The sequence below is a fragment of the Mustela erminea genome, chromosome 20 (genome assembly GCF_009829155.1).
Source record: "Mustela erminea isolate mMusErm1 chromosome 20, mMusErm1.Pri, whole genome shotgun sequence".
In the NCBI taxonomy this organism is placed as follows: domain Eukaryota; kingdom Metazoa; phylum Chordata; class Mammalia; order Carnivora; family Mustelidae; genus Mustela; species Mustela erminea.
Genome location: NC_045633.1, coordinates 39,350,312 through 39,370,666, shown reverse-complemented (window position 1 = coordinate 39,370,666; position 20,355 = coordinate 39,350,312). Strand labels below are relative to the sequence as shown.

The following is a 20,355-nucleotide window of genomic DNA, read 5'->3' as shown; positions in this document are numbered from 1 at the left end:
TGACTTTTGGGGGATTTTTACATGGGATATATTTGTAATTTTCTGGTGCCCCAGAGTGAGAAATACATAGTGAAACTTTTATTTTTGTAGTTCCTGTTGTTAGAGTTTCCTAATTTTAGGCACAATATTGGCAAGAGCACCTTGTGTTTCCTTCTGGACTACCGAAAAGGCGGCGTTTACGAGTCGGGCCCACAGAGGGCCCGTCCGCGGAAGAGAATGCCGCACTGTCGCCGTGTCCTTCGCGTGGAGCGGGTCTGCCGCTCGCGTCGCGTCTCGTCCCAGCGGCAGCGGCTGACGCGGCCCTTACGGAGCCCGCACGGAAGTGAGGGCGGCGCGGACGGGAGAGTCGAGACGCAGACGCGTCTGTGGGACCCTCACTGCGGCGGGCGGACCCGCGCACGGCACGGGGAGCGCGTCCGGCACGTGGTAGCCTCGGTCGGGCTGCGGGTTAGCCGCCGGCTGGGAGACAAGCGCCGCCGTCGCTCGGGCCGTCGCTCGGGGCCGTCGCTCGGGCCGTCGCTCGGGGCCGTCGCACGGGCCGTGACTGTAAGAGGCGAGGCCGGTTCCCTTTCGGGTGCCGAGACGCCTGGTGCGGACAGTCGTCGGCTGCGTCCGCGAGGGCAGAGCCGCCTTCGGAGGACTGCGCCGTGCTTCGCCTGTGTTCTTCCCAGGGTCAGGGTTCGCGGCCGCGTGGTGCAGGTCGGGGACAGGACGTCCGAACGGGAGCCGGCCGCTATGGGATCGAAGTTCCTAGATTTCTGCACGAATTTAATTGAAGCGTCTGTTTTAGATGATCTGGGCAAGTCAGTGCGGGTCGTATTCTTGGGGTCACCTTCCACGAGCCGGTGCCACGGGAGCGTCTGGGGCAGTTAGCAGTGGGCTTGGGGTCTCGCTGCCCGACGGCTTCCTCGAGCACCTCTGCATGCTCTGCTTCCCCACAGAGCCGTGTTGGGGGCAGGCGCGGTATTGTCGTCGGCGTGAGGAGCGCGGGCGCGTCTGACGGGGATGAGTGCCGGGGTGAAACTCGGCCCACCTCCTCACCGGCCATCTCTAGGAGGGTCGGGCTGTTAGCTGGGCCGACGGAACGCTGGCTCGAAAAGTCCAGGCCTATAATTTATTTTTTTATTATTGTTATTTTTTATAAATTTTTTAAAAAGATATTTATTTATTTGACAGAGAGAGATCACAAGTAGCAGAGAGGCAGGCAGAGAGAGAGAAGAGGAAGCAGGCTCCCTGCTGAGCAGAGAGCCCGATGCGGGGCTCGATCCCAGGACCCTGAGATCATGACCTGAGCCGAAGGCAGCGGCTTAACCCACTGAGCCACCCAGGGGCCCTATAATTTATTTTTTTTAAAAAGAACAGGTCCATTCATCTTAGACGGAGTGTCTAGAAAATTAATATATTTGTATTTTGCTCAAGCTAAAAAACTGACTGTTCAAGTAACAGTAGTTCAGATTGATCAGATTGTCGGTGGCAGCATGGCCCAGGCCCTGTGTGAGTAGGAAGTCCTTCAGTTGTGTGATCTCCGTGTTGTCCTCTCCCTTCACCCTCCTTGAACACACAAAGAAACGCGGCTCAGCGCAGTAGCTTGTTTCGGGTCATACAAGAGGTGGTGGAGATCTGAACGCTGGTAGGCTGACCGCATCAGTGGTCAGCACTTAACCACGACTTTGTAATACCTGCCGCAAACTAGACTCTGAGCTCCCAGGGGGAGAGCAGACATGCACAGTTAATAGAGTGAGCGCGGGCAGTATTGGAACCCACTATTACAAAAGGGCCTTGAACAGTTTGGGATCTTTCTATCCAGATAATGGTTGGGGAACTGCAAGTTTTAAGGCATTTGGTTATAGTCTGTAAAGCTGGGGGCGGGGGAGTCTCTAAGCATTCATCAGGATTGGCAAAGTGGGGATATTTTTTCATGTGTTTGCACATAAAATACATATATTTTTTCTTTCTGTTGACTCTAAATTTGTCTTGACATCAGGAAAGCCACCATAATATTTATAAAAATAGTGCACCATTCTAGAAAAGAGGTTGATATTCATATTTTATTTTTTTAAGATTTTATTTATTTATTTGACAAAGATCACAAGTAGGCAGAGAGGCAGACAGAGTGAGAGGGGGAAGCAGGCTTCCTGCTGAGCAGAGCCCAATGCCAGTCTTGATCCCAGGACCCTGAGATCATGACCTGAGCCGAAGGCAGAGGCTTAACCCACTGAGCCATCCAGGAGCCAAATATTCACATTTTAGAGTCAACTTTAGCTGGTGATTTCACTGCTCTGTGTGTATGTGTGTGTCTGTATGTTTTAATATTTTATTTATTTGACCGAGAGAGAGCACACACAGGGGAAGCAGTCGAAAGGAGAGGGAGAAGCTGATTCCCCACTTGAGCAGGGAACTTGATGCAGGGCTCAATACTAGGACCCTGCGATCATGACCAGAGCCGAAGGCAGACATGTAATTGACTGAGTCACCCAGGTGCCCCAACACTGCTGTGATATGGGATGAATTTAGGTTGTGCTTTTGTTGTAATGCCATTGCAAGGTGTTTGTGTTCTTAACTGTCATTCCGTTTCATTAGGAAGTGTATTGCACAAAAGTTGTACAGTTAAGTAAACCATTATTTTTTTAAGGTTTTATTTATTTATTTGACACATAGAGAAATCACAAGTAGGCAGAGAGGCAGGCGGTGGGGAGGGGGTGGAGGGGGAAAGCAGGCCCCCTACTGAGCAGAGAGCCTGATGCGGGACTTGATCCCAGGACCCTGCAATCATGACCTGAGCGGAAGGCAGAAGCTTAACCCACTGAGCCACCCAGGCACCTGAGTAAACCATTATTTATTGTGTATTTTCATATGCAGCTACTTCAGGTAATTCCAAATTATTTTTTTTTAAGTATTCTAATACAGTTCCTCCGGTATATTGTAAATTATGACCTAGCGTATGAAACTGCAGAATCAAGAACATCCTTATTCATCTTTAGTCAGTAAACAAGAGGTGGAAGTGTTGTTGCCTAAATGTAGTTATGTAACTTAGTGGTTCCTTAATTGCATTTCCATAGAGCTTTTGGCATTGTTTTTTAAACATGTTCCTGAAAAATGACTTGGGCTAGTGACCACAGTTTTGAATAGGATATTACAAGAAGAATGTAAATTAAAAAAATGTGAAAACAAAAAACAGAATTGTATGCTGATGAGATAAAATGTCTAAAATCCATTGTAATTAGTGTCTCAGGAATTAATATGCTTGGCTTCTACTTAGCCAGTTGAGTTATATCTTTATTTGTATAAATTAAGTAGCCACTGCAGTTGTAGTTGTAGTGTGGTAAGTGTAGGGTTTTTTTGTCTAGGCTTTCAAATGTTGTACAGTCATGGGCGGACACGTCTTAAGTATCATTTACGAGGATTAATCAGATGGCAAAGGGCGTTCATACCCATATGCTAAAACTGCTCCATATTTAAGTTCTTTGAATAGCAACTGTATGTAAACACGGTTCCTTCCAGGAGCTTGCTTTTGTTCTTGGACATACTTGGGAACAAAGTGCAGATACTTTTTTGTCATTGTTGTTACCCACAAGAGGGTATAGGCTATTTATTTCCAGAAGAACTTTCCCATCGAAAAAAAAAAAAGAGAGAGAGAGAGAAATAAGAACTTTTGCTTTCTTAGTACTTAGGGCTAGTAATTGAATAAGTAAATTAGAAAATAAAAATCTCAACTTATTTTTTATTTTGTTTAAAGTAGTGCTTGAGAAATAAGCTAAGATTCTTTGACGTTTAAAGTTCTTAGATTCTAACAGAAAAACTGATCAGGAGGTTGGATTTTAGGCCCAGCCAGTTCCAGCCCCAAACACAACCACTGAGGGTTACAAGGGTGAGTCTGCCATTTATGTAAGTGTGGTGAAAAGATGTCCGTTTCATTCTTCAGTCAAAGCTTGGACTGTATTTGGAGAAGAAGAATTAAGTGCTTTTTAAAAGATTTTTTTTAAAGATTTTATTTATTTATTTGACAGACAAAGATCACAAGCAGGCAGAGAGGCAGGCAGAGGGGGAGAGGGGAACAGGCTTCCTGCTGAGCAGAGAGCCTGATGTGGAGCTTGGTCCCAGGCTTGAGACCATGACCTGAGCCGGAGGCAGAGGCCCAACCCACTGAGCCACCCAGGCGCCCCTCTACTTATTATTTTAAGACCCACAAGAAATGATTGTTTTTTGTAATCAGTATTTATTTACTTACATGTTTACTGTTTCCATTACTTTCTGATCCTTCCTTCTTTGTGTTTCTCTTTGGGATAGACTGATTTTTCTTTCCATTTGAAGAGTTCTCTCTCCTATTTCTTCTAATGCTAGTAGGCCCATAATGAATTCTTTATAATTTTTATTTTTTACTTTAAAGAGAGTGTGCATGAACGGTGGTGAATGGGTTGGTGGCAGGGGGTGGGTGGGGGGGGGGATAGTGTGGAGAGGCACAGAGGGAGAGAGAGAATCCCAAACAGGCTCAACGTGGAGCCTGACACAGGGCTTGATCTTACCACCCTGAGATCATGACCTGAGCTGAAATCTAGAGTCAGATGCTTAACTGACTGAGCCACCCAGGTGCCCCTATTCTGCCTTTATTTTATTTTATTTTATTTTTAAAGATTTTATTTATTCATTTGACACAGAGAGATCACAAGTAGGCAGAGAGGCAGGCAGAGAGAGAGAGAGGAGGAAGCAGGCTCCCCGCGGAGCAGAGAACCCAATGCGGGACTCGATCCCAGGACCCTGAGATCATGACCTGAGCCGAAGGCAGCGGCCCAACCCACTGAGCCACCCAGGCGCCCATGCCTTTATTTTTAAGGGGAACAAGTTATTAAACACCACATTCTAGGGGGGCATTTTTTTTCCAGCACTTTCAATAGGTCATTCTGTTGTCTTAAGGCATTTATGATTTCTTTTGAAAATTTAGCTCTTAGTTTTATTGTCCCACTTATGAAAGTAATGTGTTTCTTTTCCTCTAGCTGCTTTCAAAAGTTTCTCTTTGTTTTTGATTATCAGCTGTTAAGTATGCTGTATCTCTGTGTTGTGTTTTCTGCTTTGGGGTTCACAGAATTTCTTGGATTTGTTGTCTTTTTATCAGTTTTAAATTTCATTAATATTGGTTCTTATTCATTCTTTCCTCTTCTTTTGAGGAACTTCAGTTACATACTCCGTAGACTTTTCCACAATGTCCCTGATTCTCTTTATACTCCCCCCCCTCCCCCGCCACTGTATTTCCTATTAGTTTTTCCTACTGCTTCATTGTGGGTGTATTTTATTGACTTGGGTTCCAGTTCTAATCTTCTCTTCTGTTAGGTCTGGTCTGCTCTTAAATCTACCCTTTGAAGTCTTAGTTTTAGTTATTATACTTTTCAGGTCTAGCATTTCATTTCGATTTTTAGGGATTACAATTCTCAGTTCATTTTTAAAATATGTTCTGGGGCGGCTGGGTGGCTGCCTTGCCTCAGGTCATGATCTCAGGGTCCTGGGATCCAGCCCCGAATCAGGCTCTCTGCTCCGCGAGGAGCCTGCTTCCTCCTCTCTCTCTGCTGCCTCTCTGCCTGCTTATGATCTCTGTCTGTCAAATAAATAAATAAACTCTTAAAAAAAAAATGTTCTTTCCCCTTTTTCTCACCTATTTTTAATTTATTTTTCACTTTAAAATTTTAATTTTAATTTTAATTTTTTTTAAATTTTATTTATTCATTTGACAGAGAGAGAGGAGAGAGATCACAAGCAAGCAGAGAGGCAGGCAGAGAGAGAGGAGGAAGCAGGCTCCCCGTTGAGCAGAGAGCCTGATGCGGGGCTCGATCCCAGGACCCTGAGATCATGACCTGAGCTAAAGGCAGAGGCTTAACCCTCTAAGCCACCCAGGTGCCCCAATTTTAATTTTTTAAAAAAGGTTTTATTTATTTAGATCACAAGTAGGCAGAGAGGCAGGCAGAGAGAGTAGGAAGCAGGCTCCCTGCTGGGCAGAGAGCCCGACGCGGGGCTCGATACCAAGACCCTGAGATCATGATGTGAGCCAAAGGCAGAGACTTAACCCACTGAGCCACCCAGGTGCCCCTATTTTTCACCTTTTTTTTTTAAAAATAGGGAATTTAAATAAATATCTATTTAAAAGTCTTTCTGTTAACTTCATTGTCTGGATCATCTGAGCATCTCTTTCTATTGTCTTTTTTTTCTTCTTTTTGGTTTTTAATTATGTAAATACTAGGTGTTGTGAATAAAATGAAGCTCTGGAGGTACTCTTTTTGTTTTTCAGAGAGAAAATCTCTCCTTCCTTTTGAGTAGGGGCTTATCACCTAATCCTATTAGGGACTGAGCTGCTGGTTGAAGTTGTGTTGCTGGGTCAATAAGGCTTTGTTCCCTCGGGTTTACCTTTACTACTATCAAGTAGTCGTCCAGAGCTTCCCACCGGTAGGGGAGTGAATTCACTAGTCTCTTCCCCTGGTGGCTTATATACTGTAATCTTTGTTTCTTGAGAACAGTGAGATTACTGAAAATTCCACTTTTTTTGGTAAAGATTGTATTGATTTGAGAGAGCGTGGGCGGCGCCAGCGCAGGAGCACAGGCCGGGGAGGGGGCCGAAGGAGAGGGAGAAGCAGACTCCCTGCTAAGCAGGCACCTGACCCACTCCATGCTCCAGCTCCAATCCTGGGGTCGTGACCTGAGCCAAAGGCAGAAGCTTAAACGACTGAGCTACTCAGGCCCCCCCACTTTTTAAAAAAAAAAAGATTTTATTTTTGAGTAATCTCTACACCCAACATGGGGGTTGAATTTACAACCCCAAGATCAAGAGGTGTATGTTCCACCAACTGAGCCCACCAGGCGCCCCTGTAAATGCCACTCCAGATTTTCAGAGGGTTTCCCTATGGTTTTGAAGCCTCTCTTTGCAGCTGCAGAATTTGGTGTAAGTCCTTGGGCCTTGGCGGGGGTGGGGTGGGGGCGATTCAGCCTTCTGTTAAGCCCAGCTCTCTTTGACTCTGTTTGACTAGGATTTTGGTTCCTTAAGTCTTGCCTTTACTCTTTTCCAAAAGCTCTTGTAGTTCTTCTGCCTAAAGTAAGTCTGGATTCTCATCACTTTGTCCCAGGCATGGATACACTTGGGGCAAAAGTGACTGCAGAATGTCGCTTTGTTTCTCCACAGTTTCTCTCTTTTTCCAGAATCCAGAGGCACCTAGATTCCTTTAGATTTTCTGATGCCTTTAAATAATGGATTTTAAACATGTGTCTAGCTTTCCTTGTTCTCAGCAGGAGTGTTGGTCGCCACAAACTACTCCATTGTATTTAGAAAAGAAGGTCTCCTACCAGTAAGGAAGTCATGAGAAGAAATTGGTTTTTTAATAATTGCTGTGCTTGCTTTATAATTCTAGTTCTGGAAGAGTAGTCCTTAGCCACATCATCTGGGAACTTCTTAGGAATGTGGATTCTCAGGCCCTGCGCCTGACCTGAATCAGAAACTCTGGGTTGGGACCCAGCACTCTGTGCTTTAATAAGTCCTCCATGTGATACTGATTGCATGCTAAAATTTGGGAATAACTGCTTCATAAGATAGTTGTTTTGCTGTTTAAAATTTCTGCTTATTATCTTCACTGGGCCCTGGAGAGTGTATATGGGGGAAAAAAATGAAAGAAAATGGTCTGTGTAGGTATTTTTTAGTCTTCTGAATAAATAATTCAATAAATTTAGGAAATGTGTTTTGATTAGTCAGTCTGTTCTGGGCACTGTGCTGTGTGTCTGTGAACACAGAATGGACATGTAAGCAAGCTTTTACAATAGAACGTATTGCAGTAGCTGTATTTATAAAATGCTGTATGAACCAGAAAGAATTATTCTGTCAGTGGGAAAGGGGAGTCAGATGTTGTTTGAACGGGGTGGGATTTGAAGGTGGACTAACAGGAGGGTTTCTGGGCTTGTTCATGAAGACGATGACTGTGTAAGTTACTGTGCAGAGCAGGTCATTTTGAGGACCCAAAGGGGGCCTTTCTGCTAGGGTAGCAGACGGATGCCGGGGCTGTTCTCATGAACTGCGATACGCGATTAACCGGTTTGGGAAGAGCCAAGTGATGCTGCGAACCCCGGTTCTGTGTTACCTTGTGGAAAACTCGTTGCTTTCAACTATTTGTTTACAGTTACTGTTTATAATTCTTTTTTTTTTTTTTTTTTTTTTTTATTTATTCATTTGACAGAGAGAGATCACAGTAGACAGAGAGGCAGGCAGAGAGAGAGAGAGGGAAGCAGGCTCCCCGCTGAGCAGAGAGCCCGACGCGGGACTCGATCCCAGGACCCTGAGATCATGACCTGAGCCGAAGGCAGCGGCCCAATCCACTGAGCCACCCAGGCGCCCCTGTTTATAATTCTTAATGGATGATTTTTGTGGTTTTCCTAGGAGTACTCTAAGCAGACTAGCGCAGGGTGACTCAAAACTATACAGATTCATTCTTTCGTAGTTACAGAGGCTAGAAATCTGAAATCAAGGCGTCCACAGGGCCCATGTTCTCTCCGAAGGCTGTAGGGAAGATGATTGTTGGCTGCCCTGTAGCTTCTTGGCTTGTAGCCGCATCATTCTGATTTCCACCTCTATGGCCACGTGGCCTCTGTGTCTTTATACCTACCTGGGTGCCTCTCAGGGCCTTCTTATAAGGATACCAGTTACTGGAGTTAGGGCCCACCCTAATCAGCATGACCTCATTCTATAATTACATCTGCCTAGAGCTGATTTCCAAATCAGGTTTCTTCCGCAGTATTGAGTTCAGCCTGTCTTTTGGGGGGCCATAATTCAACCCCAACAGATGGTATGTTTTTTATTTTACTCTGTCTTAAGGTTTTATTTATTTGAGGGGGCAGATAGCAAGAGAGAGCATGAATTGGGGGAGAGGGGCAGAGGGAGAGGGAGAAGCAGGCTCCACGCTGAGCAGGGAGTGCAATGTGGGGCTCGATCCCGGGACCCCAGGAGTGGGACTGAGCTGAAGGCAGATGTACAACCAACTGAGCCATTCAGGCACCCCAGGAGGGTATGGTTTTAGCAACTTTTGAAAGTTTCTGGAGTTTAATGGGATTATATTTTTATTATACACAAGATACTTCTCAGTGGCTTAGAACATAATGTATTTCATTGAGCTGTCTAACGAATCTGAATAAATACATGTTCCGTCCAGGCAATTGCTTTTTGTAGTTCTCGTCTCGTAGGTGTGTGTGTGTCACTTTGTGCAGCCGCAGCTGGGTGAGGCCGAGGTGTCGGGGCCGCCGCGAAGCTAAAACTGCCGTGTGACTCTCAGGGAAACGAGCTGTTCATGGTTGAAACCACATAATGTGCTGCAGTTTGTTGCTCGTTTAAATGGAGTGAAGAGAGGGTGTATCTGGTCATTTACTTTCCCAAGAAACTGACCCGTGGAGGATTGACCGCTGCCAGCGAAGGGAGGATGGAGCACAGTAGGAAGTAGAGCAGAGTTTGTGTCGCTAGCCTGGGGCATGGCAAGCTCAGGTTGACGTCCTAATTGGGCTTATCCGGAGAGGGTGCGACGTGGACTTCGACTTGGCACAGTGGCAGATTGTTGTCGGGAGCTCCCTCCCCGAGAATGCGGCTCTGCTGGCTCTGCTCATTCCCCAGCATCGACTCCGCATTCTCTTCATGGCTTGATTACGAAGTGGGCAGGCCAGTGTTTGGATACTTTGTTTTGTTAAATTTAACATTGGAGCTCTGCCACTGATTCTCAGTGCGATATATTTCTTTAAAGATTTATTTATTCATTTGTGAGAGAGAGAGAGCAGGAGCCCAGGCCGGGGAGGGGCCGAGGGAGGCGGACCGGGAATCTCAGGCAGACGCCGGAGCCTGAGGCTGGCCTTGTCTCCCGACCCTGAGATCCTCACCCGAGCCAAGTGAGAGTCTGATGTACCCTGAGCCACCCAGGAGCCCCCTCAGTGTGATACTTACATTCATTTTGGAAGCAATGTAGTTAATAGAAACTCAGTGACATTTGGATATGGATTTTAAATATTGTCTGATTAAAGCGGTGATAATGTCTTCATAATATAAAGTCAGGGACTAAAAGATAACATAAAAAAGAACACCTATAGGGGCGCCTGGGTGGCTCAGTGGGTTGAGCCTCTGCCTTCAGCTCAGGTCATGATCTCAGGGTCCTGGGATGGAGCCCCGTGTCGGGCTCTGCTCAGCGGGGAGTCTGCTTCCCCCCCCCCCCCCCGCGCCTGCCTCTCTGCCTACTTGTGATCTCTCTGTGTCAAATAAATAAATAAAATCTTAAAAAAAAAAAAAAAAAAAAAGACCATGACCTGGGCCAAAACCAAGATCAGAGACTTAACTGATTGAACCACCAAGACATGATTGAACCTCCTCTGGCCCTTGTTTTGGGGGGTACTTCAACCCAGATTGAATCCTAGTTCTGGAGCAGAATTCATAGGACTCTCAACTGTCTCAGAAATAGAGATAATTCGTACTCTGTCTTCCCTAATGTGAATGGGTCAATTGAATGATGCATTCTGTATGCCCAGGTTGTTCCGTAAAAGCGTATTTTTATTGAACTGATGTGCCCCTCTCACCTTCCTCCTGGGTGTAGTAACTTGCCTCTGGATTATGGCTTTACTAATGAGGGACAGGTCTTTTGGGGCAGGAAAGACAGAATTCCGTCTCAGGCCGTTGATCCCCTTGTGTTTTCCCCTAACTGAAGAGGATATGCTGCTTACGTAGCTCTGATGTCTAATCTAGGTGTGTTGAAAGTACCTGCTTTGCCCCCTGAAACAGAGCTACTGTCACCACTGTGATAGCCTTTCAAACCCTGGCGTGTACTTTGGAGATTCACTTGCTCTCTTTATTTTCCATATTTAGAAATAATCTGAGTGATATGCTTATCTGTCTGATACACATTGGTTCAATCATAAATGTTATTTGAATTTTTAAGTGGAATTTTTAATAACTCCCTAACTTGAAATTACAGATTAACAGAAAATTGCAAAGATAATACAGAGAGATGCTGTAGTACGCTACCAGGTTGTGCCAGTGGCTGCGTTTTACATAACCATAGTACAACATCAGAACCGAGAAATTGATTTCAGTACTGTGTGCATGTTTAGCAGTTCTGTGGTATTTTTTATCGTGTATGTAGATTCCTGTAACTACCACCGTAGTCAAGATACAGAACTATTCTGTTACCACTGAAATCACCCTCATGCCACCCCTTTATAATCATAGCCGGTGTCAGTAGTCCCCAAGACTGCCCCCAGGTTTGGTGATTTGATAGAAGGACTCACATGACTGTTTGTATTTAATTTTATTTATTTACCTGACAGAGACACTTTTATTTATTTATAAATAAGATAAAATTTATTTATTTGGAGGATACCGGGCATGAGCTTCCAAGTCATTTTCCAGCAGAAACGTTACACAGGGTATGTTTAATCCCCCAGCAACAAATTGTAGCAACATATGTGAGATGTTTTCTGTTCGGGAAACTCACTTAAGCTTTGAATTCCAGGGTTTTTATTGAAGGTTGGTCAGACAGGCATGACTGCCTTCAGGACCGACCACAGTTAATGCAACTCCAGACCCCCCCAGAAAGTCAGCAGGTGCTCGCCGTACATCACACTGTTTGCATGAGCTGTCGAAGCAAGTTGGAATAGTGTGGCTTGAAGCTCCAAGCATACAAAACACAAGGACACTTCCAAGACCTCCATTCCCCTAGAAGCTGACCAAGAGCCAGTCACGTAATAAGCAGGCCCTTCTGAGAATATGCATAATTGTTTTTTTAGCAATTTATCCTGCTTGGTTAACTCTTTCCTTTCCCTCCCTTGTTAGACATGTGTAGGATGGAGAGAAGCAATGCTGAGCCAGTGTGGAGGGAAGGGTGGGGAGGTTGGAGAGGTGCTACTTGAGGTAGAGTTGCAGGGGGAGGCCTTTCTGGAAGCATGACGTGGATGCTGCGGCCTTCATATCGTAAGTATTCCCCATGCGAACAGCAGGGCGCACAGCATTCTAGACATGGAACACAAGGCAAAGACCCCCAAGAAGACTAATGGAAAGGAGTGTTAGTTTTCCGTCGTTGCCGTAACATAGAGCCATAAATTTAGCGGCCTGGAAGAACACCCGTTTATTATCCCTAAGTTCTGTGAGTGAGGACTCTTGGCTTGCTCTGGTTGGGTACTCTGTTAAGGCTCTCCAGGGGTCAGAATTAAGGAGTCAGCCAGCCTGGGCTCTTACCTGGAGGCTGTGGGGAAAATCTGCTTCCAGACACGCTCATGCTGGTAGAATTGAGTTCCATGCAGTTAAGCACTGAGATCTTCATTTCTCTGCTGGCTGTCAGCCAGGGGTTATTCACAGCTTCCAGAAGCCACCCACATTCCTTGGCTTATAGTCTGTCCACCATCGAAGCTGATAGTTCTTTGAATCTGACTTCCCACTCTGCCTTCCTTCCTGATTTTGACAGGTATACCTTGTTTCCTTGCACTTTGCTTTATTGAGTTTGACAAATACTGCATTTTTTTTTTAATTGAAGGTATAAGGCAGTCCTGCATTGAACACATCTGTTGGTACCATTTTTCCAACAGCATTTGCTCACTTTGTGTTTCTGTGTCATAAGATCTTGTAGTACTTGGAATACTTCGAATGATTTCATTATTATTTGTTACAGTATCTGTGGTCCGTGATTAGAACTCAATGAAAGCTCAGATGGTGGTTAATGAGTAGGTTTTAGCGATAAAGTTTTTCTTTTTTTTTTTAGCAATAAAGTATTTTTAATTGAAGATGTACTTTTTTTTTTTTTAGACATAATACTATTAAACACCAGGTAGACTACAGTATAGGGTAAACCTAACATTTACATACATTGGGAAACCAGAACATTTATTTGACTCACTTTATTGCGACATTTGCTTTATTGTAGTCTGGGACCCAACCTACAATATCTCCAACATATGCCTGTAATTTATTTATTTATTTATTTATAAGATGTTATTTATTTTTGAGAGAGACAGAGGGAGCACAAGCAGAGGCAGAGGGAGAGGGAGAAGCAGAATCATTCAGCTGGGCGCGTGACCTGGGGCTCGATTCCAGGACCTGGAGATCATGACCCGGGCCAAAGGAAGATGCTTAACCATCGTAGCCACCCAGGTCCCCCTGTACCTATATTTTAAGAGCAACTTTATTAGGTACATCATTTCCATATCCTAGAACTCAGCTATTGAAAGGTCAGACAGTTCGGTGGTAGCCATCATGACAGCCAACTTTAAAATCTTCCATTATCTTCATTATCTCAAAAGAAACCTCATACTCTTTAGCTGTTTCCTTTATTCCCATTCTCCCCCCAACACACACACCTGCCCCTTAGTCCTAAACAACTGCTCAGCTGCTTTCTGTCTTTGTAGATTTACCTGTTCTGGACGTTCCTATGAAGGGAGTCATAGAAGATGTGTTCTTTTATCATTGACTTCTTTAACTTAGTATAATGTTTTCGAGGTTGATCTTGGGCATATATCAATACTTAATTCCTTTTTGTGACCAAGTAAAATCCATTGCATGGATATACTACAATTGTTTATCCATTTATCAGTTGGTGGACTTTTTTTGGGGGGGGTTATTTCCACCTTATGGCTATTGTGGATAATGTTGTTATGAACGTTTGTTACCAGAGTTCTGGGTGGCTCAGTCCATTAAGCATCTGCCGTCACTCAGGTCATGATGTTAGTTAGGGTCCTGGGATTGAGCCCCACCTGGTCTCCCTGTTTGGCAGGGAGTCTGCTTCTCCCTCTCCCTCTGCCCGACCCCCTCTGACATGCTTGCATTTGATACAGTCACATTTGCCTATTATTCCTTTTGTTGCTTACCTTACTTTTGGTGTCGTATCCAAGAAATTTTTGCCAAATCTGATGTCATGGAGTTTTTTCCTTATGTTTTCTTCTGTGAGTTTTATAGGCTTGTATGTTGCATTTAGGCTTTTAATCTAATAAAAGTCCTTTCTTAAAGTGTTCTTTATATCATTGAGAAGGAAATAAGAAGTGTTTTCTTTAGTATGACTGTGTCAGGACCAGCCTTCTTCCTTCCTTCCTTCCTTCCTTCCAGATTTTAAGTAATCCCTACACCCAGAGTGGGGCTCAAACCCACAACCCCGAGATCAAGATCTCATGCTTCACCAGGCGAGCCACCCAGGTACCCCAGCAACTTGTTCTATTTACACTCTTTTTCCCTCCCTCTCAGCCTGCCTCCCCCCCCCCCCTTCATAGCTTGAAGATTACGGACACATTTTTGTTCCTTGCTGTGCTGATAGAAGAATGATAGTGACTTCGTTTGCAACATGACCTTCTTATTTATTTGATTAGCAGGAAGAAGATGAGCCTTAAGTCTGAACGCCGAGGGATTCATGTGGATCAGTCCGAGCTCCTGTGCAAGAAAGGATGTGGTTACTATGGCAACCCTGCTTGGCAGGGTTTCTGCTCCAAGTGCTGGAGGGAAGAGTACCACAAAGCAAGGCAGAAGCAGATTCAGGAGGACTGGGAACTGGCAGAGCGGTAAAAGGACTAAAGGGGGGTGTTTAACTGGGAAACGGTTGGATGTGCAGTTCTGCCACTGTCAGAATCCGCTTTTCTCTCCTCTGGCGAGCTATCAGCATGTCGGCTTAATGCTAAGAGAAACGAATTTTTTTACCCTTTTCTTCTCAGTCAGTATTTAATGAATAGCTTTCAGTGATTTATTTATTTTCATCTTTGTCTTGTAATTACTTATGTTTAGAGTGCGTTAGTCTGAATTCTCTCATGTAGATAATAGGCTTCTTGGACTGGAGGAATGCAAAACACATACTTGAACTATGAACTGTGGCTCTCTCTGGGGTGTCCCTAGCCCAGTCCTTGGCTCGTGGCTCTCACCAAACATCCTTTTCCTCATTCTTGTAATATATCTAGCGTGGCATCTGACGTGGTGATAAACACACTGGGGTGGAAACTTGTTGATTTGTATACATGGCCCTTGCATTTTGGAAATTTAACCTTTTCTTTAAAATGGGGTTTGTTAGTGAAAAGTAGTTTATATTACCTAGACCGAGGACCATGCTAGAAGATGGAGTGGCTGGTGAGCACAGGGATGGCTAAAGCATCACGCGTGATGTTAATCTTTTGCCAGAACATCCTAGAAACAGTAAAACTTCTCCATAAAAACAAGTCAGACTGAACTCGGACAACTTTTGTTAGTTTTATGTGTGTCTGATCAGCCGTGTACGTTGAGTGACCACTTCGCTAGCGTTTGTGGTGACCTCAGAATGACAGTGCATGCCCACTGCTGTCAGCGGCTCTGCGGTCAGAGACAGAAGATGTAGACAAAGAACATTGCCTGTTTCACCTGGTTTCAGTAGAGGTCAGTAGGCATGAATTCCCTTAGCTTTCTCCCCTCTCCACAGCAAAATGCACTACTCTCTGTATGTTAATTCGGTTTTGTCTGAGAGAGAGGCGTGTCCCAGTTCTATGCTCAGCCCAGCGCTTCTGCCTGTGACTTCCATGATGTTTCTTCTTCCGTCTGGGACCTTGCTTGAGACTTCCTGCAGCGCTGTGTCTCAGATTTGAGCAAGCTTGAGAATCACCTGGAAAGCTTATAAAAAGAGGCATCCCTGGACCTCTTCTCAGAGTCCCTGACTTGAGGAGGATGGGAGTGAGCTCTGAGAATTTGCATTTCTAACAGGTTCCCAGGGGACGCTGCTGGGACAGCTGCCTATGCTGGCCGTCTTTGAGCGATAGGTAGAACTCACTCAGCTCAGAGGAGTCCTTAGAATTTCACCCTTTTTTAGTTTCCTGGTCTTTATTTTCTCTCACTTAAATCTTTGTATAATACAGTCTTAATTATTGCCCCTCAGGTCATAACACAGCTCCCTGCAGTGTTTTTCTGAAGCACAGATCTCCTAATGGTAATTTATTGAATTTACGGCCATTCTTGGTTCGCCACCGCACGGTGGAATGTAGGGTTCTAACGGACTGGCATTCGGGCTTTCTTACCCTCTGGTCACACCATCAGTGACTGCGCTAACTGAGTCCGCAGAAGAGACCACATGCCCTCACGCTTGTCGCTCCTCTCCCTGGAATGTCCTTTCACTCAGTGGAACCTTGTTCCTCTCTTCAGATCAGCCTGTCATACTCCATCACGGGGGGAAGGGAGGGAAGAAATGAAACAAGGTGGGACCGGGGAGGGAGAGAAACCATAAGAGACTCGATCTCAGGAAACAAACTGAGGGTTGCTGGAGGTGGGGGGTGGGAGGGCGGGTATGTGCTGTGAATGTGAGCCTGACGATGCACAGACCTGCACCCCTGGAGCAAATGATAGGTCATATGTTAATAAAATTTTTTAAAAAAGATAAACCTAAATGTCACCCTTGTAAAACCTCGCACTTCTCTAGCAGATTAAGTTGTTCTTAATCTCGTAGCAGTTGGGTTCCCTCTCTCCGGTAGGAGCTGTGGGTAGGAGCTGTCACATTATATGGTCATTGCTTACTCTTTCTCCTTTTCAGCCTTGAGCTTGTTAGTGGAAAGTAGAGTTTAGTTATTTTATGTAACCTTAGTTACATTTGGTTACAGTTGCTAAATGAATATCTACGGAGAAGGTCCCTTTTGAATCGTTTGTGGGACGGTTTCATATCAGACACCTCAGACCTGCTTGGTGTGTTTAGCCTCCTGTTTTAAAACTTCTAGACCCTCCTGCTGTTCCGATACAAGGAACACGGAGGCCGTCTGGCTCCTTCTCAATCCTCTCTTGAATTGCAGACTTCAGCGGGAGGAGGAAGAGGCCTTTGCCAGCAGCCAGAGCAGCCAGGGGGCCCAGTCCCTCACATTTTCCAAGTTTGAAGAAAAGAAAACCAATGAGAAGACCCGCAAAGTGACCACAGTAAAGAAATTCTTCAGTGCTTCATCCAGGGTTGGATCAAAAAAGGGTAATTTTCTGATTCTTTTTTTCCTCTGTGCTTAAGTGAGATGCAGTATAGACCCACAGTGCATGTGGACTCTGCTTTTCAGTTTCAGTAAGCATCCAGGATGCACCAACCCAGATTTGGAACTGAAATGGGGTTTAAGGATCAGATAAGACATAAAACCAAAAGTCATCTTTAGTTGGAGGACATTGTGTGTTGGAGAAGCGTGTTTATTACTCTATAGGACTACAAAAATGTAATTTTGTTTATAAAATGCATTCCCATCCAAATATGTATCTTTTTGGATGTTTTATTTTTTTGTGCCTTTAATTTTTGGATTCTGGTCTATTCTCCTTGTATAATATCCTTACTAAACATCCCTTATCAGAAATGACTATCTCTGGGCTTAAAGTAGGTGAACAAGAGGTTTTCTGAGCGCTTGAGGGACAGCTTGCGTCATGAAGACCTACATAGAGAACACACAGGAAGAGGCTCGCTTTGGGCTTCTGGAGGGTGAAAGTAAGCCATGTGGGTGTTTTTTAGCACGTGGATTTGTCTGTGCATTATCTCTTTCATCTGCTTCTTAAAATGCTCAGTACCCGTGAAAGGACCGTCAGGAACGTTGCATGTGTTCCGCCCGTCATTGGAGGGCAGCTGACGCGGCCTAGCTGCACGCGAGGACAGTCCGTTGGGGGCGCTTAGTCTTCGAACCTCAGCGTTGGTTATCAGTGTTGGTTATCGGAGCTCGGCAGGAGATTTGAAGTGGTAGTGGAGACTGTCGCAGGAGACGGTCTCCCCAACGAACCCCACCACCTGAGGGAGTTGTCAGGAGGTTCTTTGTTTTGTTTCTGTATTTGAGTAACAACATCTGCACCTTAAGATCCTTGCTGGCCTTTCAGATTTAGTGGCTCGTGTTTTGTTTTGTCTTGTTAGAAGGAAAGGTTGCTTATTACCCAAAACACAGCCCTTCTCTTTAATAAAAGCAAACCTTTTATTGTTGTTGTTGTTGTTAAGATTCTATTTATTAATTTGTCACAGAGAGAGACGCAAAGGCCTGAGCAGGGGGAGCGGCAGGCAGAGGGGGAACCAGGCTCCCTGCTGAGCAAGGAGCCTGGTGTGGGACCTGATCTCAGGGCGCTGGGATCATGACCTGAGCTGAAGGCAGGCGCTTAACCAACAGAGCCACCCAGGTGTCCCAATAAAAGCAAACCTTGGAATAATCTTTTTGTTCACATAATTAATTTGGAGTTGTTTCTTGGTTGTCTGTCATTCATGGTGTTTTTCTCTACTGTAATTAGAAAGGGAATAATTAGTACCTGTTAGAGATTAAATTAAGGATAAATTTGGCTCATGATTATTTATTAGGAGGTAGGGAGGGGGGTGCGTAATCTTTGGAGTCCCCTTGTTTTGAGTCTCAGTTCTGTGGTTTATTAGCTGTTGTGACCTTGAGCAAGCGAATGTCTTTAAGCTCTGTCCTGAGGAGATAGTAATACCTGCTGGAGGTACGTCTTAAGAATCAAATGAGGCGATGCAGTTAAAAGAGTCCAGCAACAATACCTGACAGATATGTCTCTGGTAAATGTTAGTTAGAAAAATACGGGTTGTTTTTCTGGTAGAATAAGCTGTGCTAATACGGAGCGCAGCGGTATTAAAGCTGCTCCTTCCTAGTAAGCTTAAATTCTGTTTCTTGCTTTGGGAAAGTCTCATTAACCTTATGAAATTATGATACACAGTGAAATGATCAAATATGGTGAAACATGAAACAGTAAAGAAGCTATAAAACCAGTGGCTCTGTTTCTTTTAGGTAACGGACTCAAGGTCATAGAGTAAGTTGGTGTCTTAGAACTCAGGTCTCCTAACTCCTGGTTCCGTTTTTTTCCCACTATATCCCTTGATCTCTAGTAAGTGTGTGTGTGTGTGTGTGTGTGTGTGTGTGTGTGTGTGTGTGTGTATCTGTGTATCTGTGTCTCTATGTGTGGAAAGATAGTTGGTGAGGTTTCTGTTCTTAAGTGCATAATAGTCATGTACATTTGGTGACTGTCCTTGGTACTTCCAAAAAATGGTGTCCTAAGAGTGTCTGTGCAATGTGCATTACTTATGAAAGATCTGTACTTTAAAAGTTCTAAGTTGTTTTTATTTTTAAAAATTATATTGGTATACTTCTTAGCTTCTTTTCTTTTCAAGAGGTAAGATTATTACCTGGGATTTTTAATCTTTAGTTGGCTTTGTTCTATAGAAAGCATAGGAAGATAAAGACTTCAAAGTACTGAAAAAAACTGGTGTGTATGTATTAGACAAGAAGCCCCTATTTGATGTTTGTAGGTTGCTTATGCAACTTTGCCAGGCGAACTTTGCATTTCAGGCTGATTATTTGGTCTTTGCCTGTGGATAAAGTTAGCCTGTACTAAATGTGGTTTTCATTTATTGAGTCTCAGCCAAAATAGGCCTTTTGTGTTCTGTATTCTCTGCTTTATTAATATGTGATGCTTTCGCTCTTGATATTTTTCTTGCTTCTGTCGTGGCATGAAAGAAAGCTCTTACACCAAGGCAGGTCGGTGGTAAACAGAACATAAATTTAGGCTTCTAAGGAGTTTGAAGAATATTTAATACCTTGTTAAGACTTGGATGCCCTTCAGAGAAGGTTAATGGAATAGCTTGATTCTGAGTAAACTCGGAGAGTCAACTCACAGTTTTTAAATTTCCAAAGTAAGGTTGGGTGAGTTAGTGTAGCTCCCCGAGCAAGTCGTGGTTGGCCAGGTTGGAGTACTTGCGCGTACATTTTGAAAGCCCTTTCCATTACAGCTCGATAGGCTGTTGCCGACCTGAGCAGACTCTCCCGCCCATCTGAAGGCACGGCAGGCGTTACGTGACGGCAGTGCTCGTGGGAGGGATCGCTTTTCTTTTTTTAGAATTTAAATATCAATTTTTCCACCCAGACCTTAGATTCTAAATACTGGTCCTCACCAAAGTGAACTCAAGGGTTCCTTGGAGAAGAGACTGATCAAGGGGCTGGAGCAGGGGAAAAAGGGCATCCCCAAATCCGGGGACATGTCGAAGACCCGGAAGTCAGCTTCTGGGATTTCTGCTGGCCAAATTTGAGTATTGAGTAAGGACGGTAAGTGGGGTGTAACCGATGGAGTAGAACAGGGCGTTACTCCTTTCAACTAATAAAATAGATAAATGAGTAAATAAAGGAGAAGAGAAGGCTTTTTTTTTTTTTTTTCTTTAAGATCTGTTTATTTGAGAGAGTGTGCCCCAGAGTGCAGGTGGGAAGGGGGAGGGACAGCGGGAAAGGGAGAGAATCCTAAGCAGACTCCCTGCTGAGCGCGGCTGTGGATGTGGACCGGACGCGATGTGGGGCTCGATCTCATGACCTGAGCTCATTATCTGACCGAGCCACCCAGGAGCCCGGAGAAAGCTTTTTTCCTCTGCCGTAGAATGTTGACTAATAAAT

General features: G+C 44.6%; 1 protein-coding gene across 4 annotated transcripts in view; it reads left to right on the top strand.

Annotated features, from left to right (window-relative positions):
* Positions 1-20,355, top strand: part of RABGEF1 (RAB guanine nucleotide exchange factor 1) — a 53,961-nt gene that overhangs the window by 2,891 nt on the left and 30,715 nt on the right. For 2 of the 4 annotated variants that reach the window (XM_032328378.1, XM_032328380.1), the window contains exons 2-3: positions 14,338-14,526; positions 16,759-16,925. In XM_032328378.1, the coding sequence (XP_032184269.1) occupies positions 14,348-14,526; positions 16,759-16,925 (346 nt within the window). In that variant the 5' untranslated portion in view covers positions 14,338-14,347. Of the gene's footprint in view, positions 1-14,145; positions 14,168-14,337; positions 14,527-16,758; positions 16,926-20,355 lie in introns of those variants that run through there. The other 2 variants (XM_032328379.1, XM_032328377.1) reach the window with 2 other exon arrangements.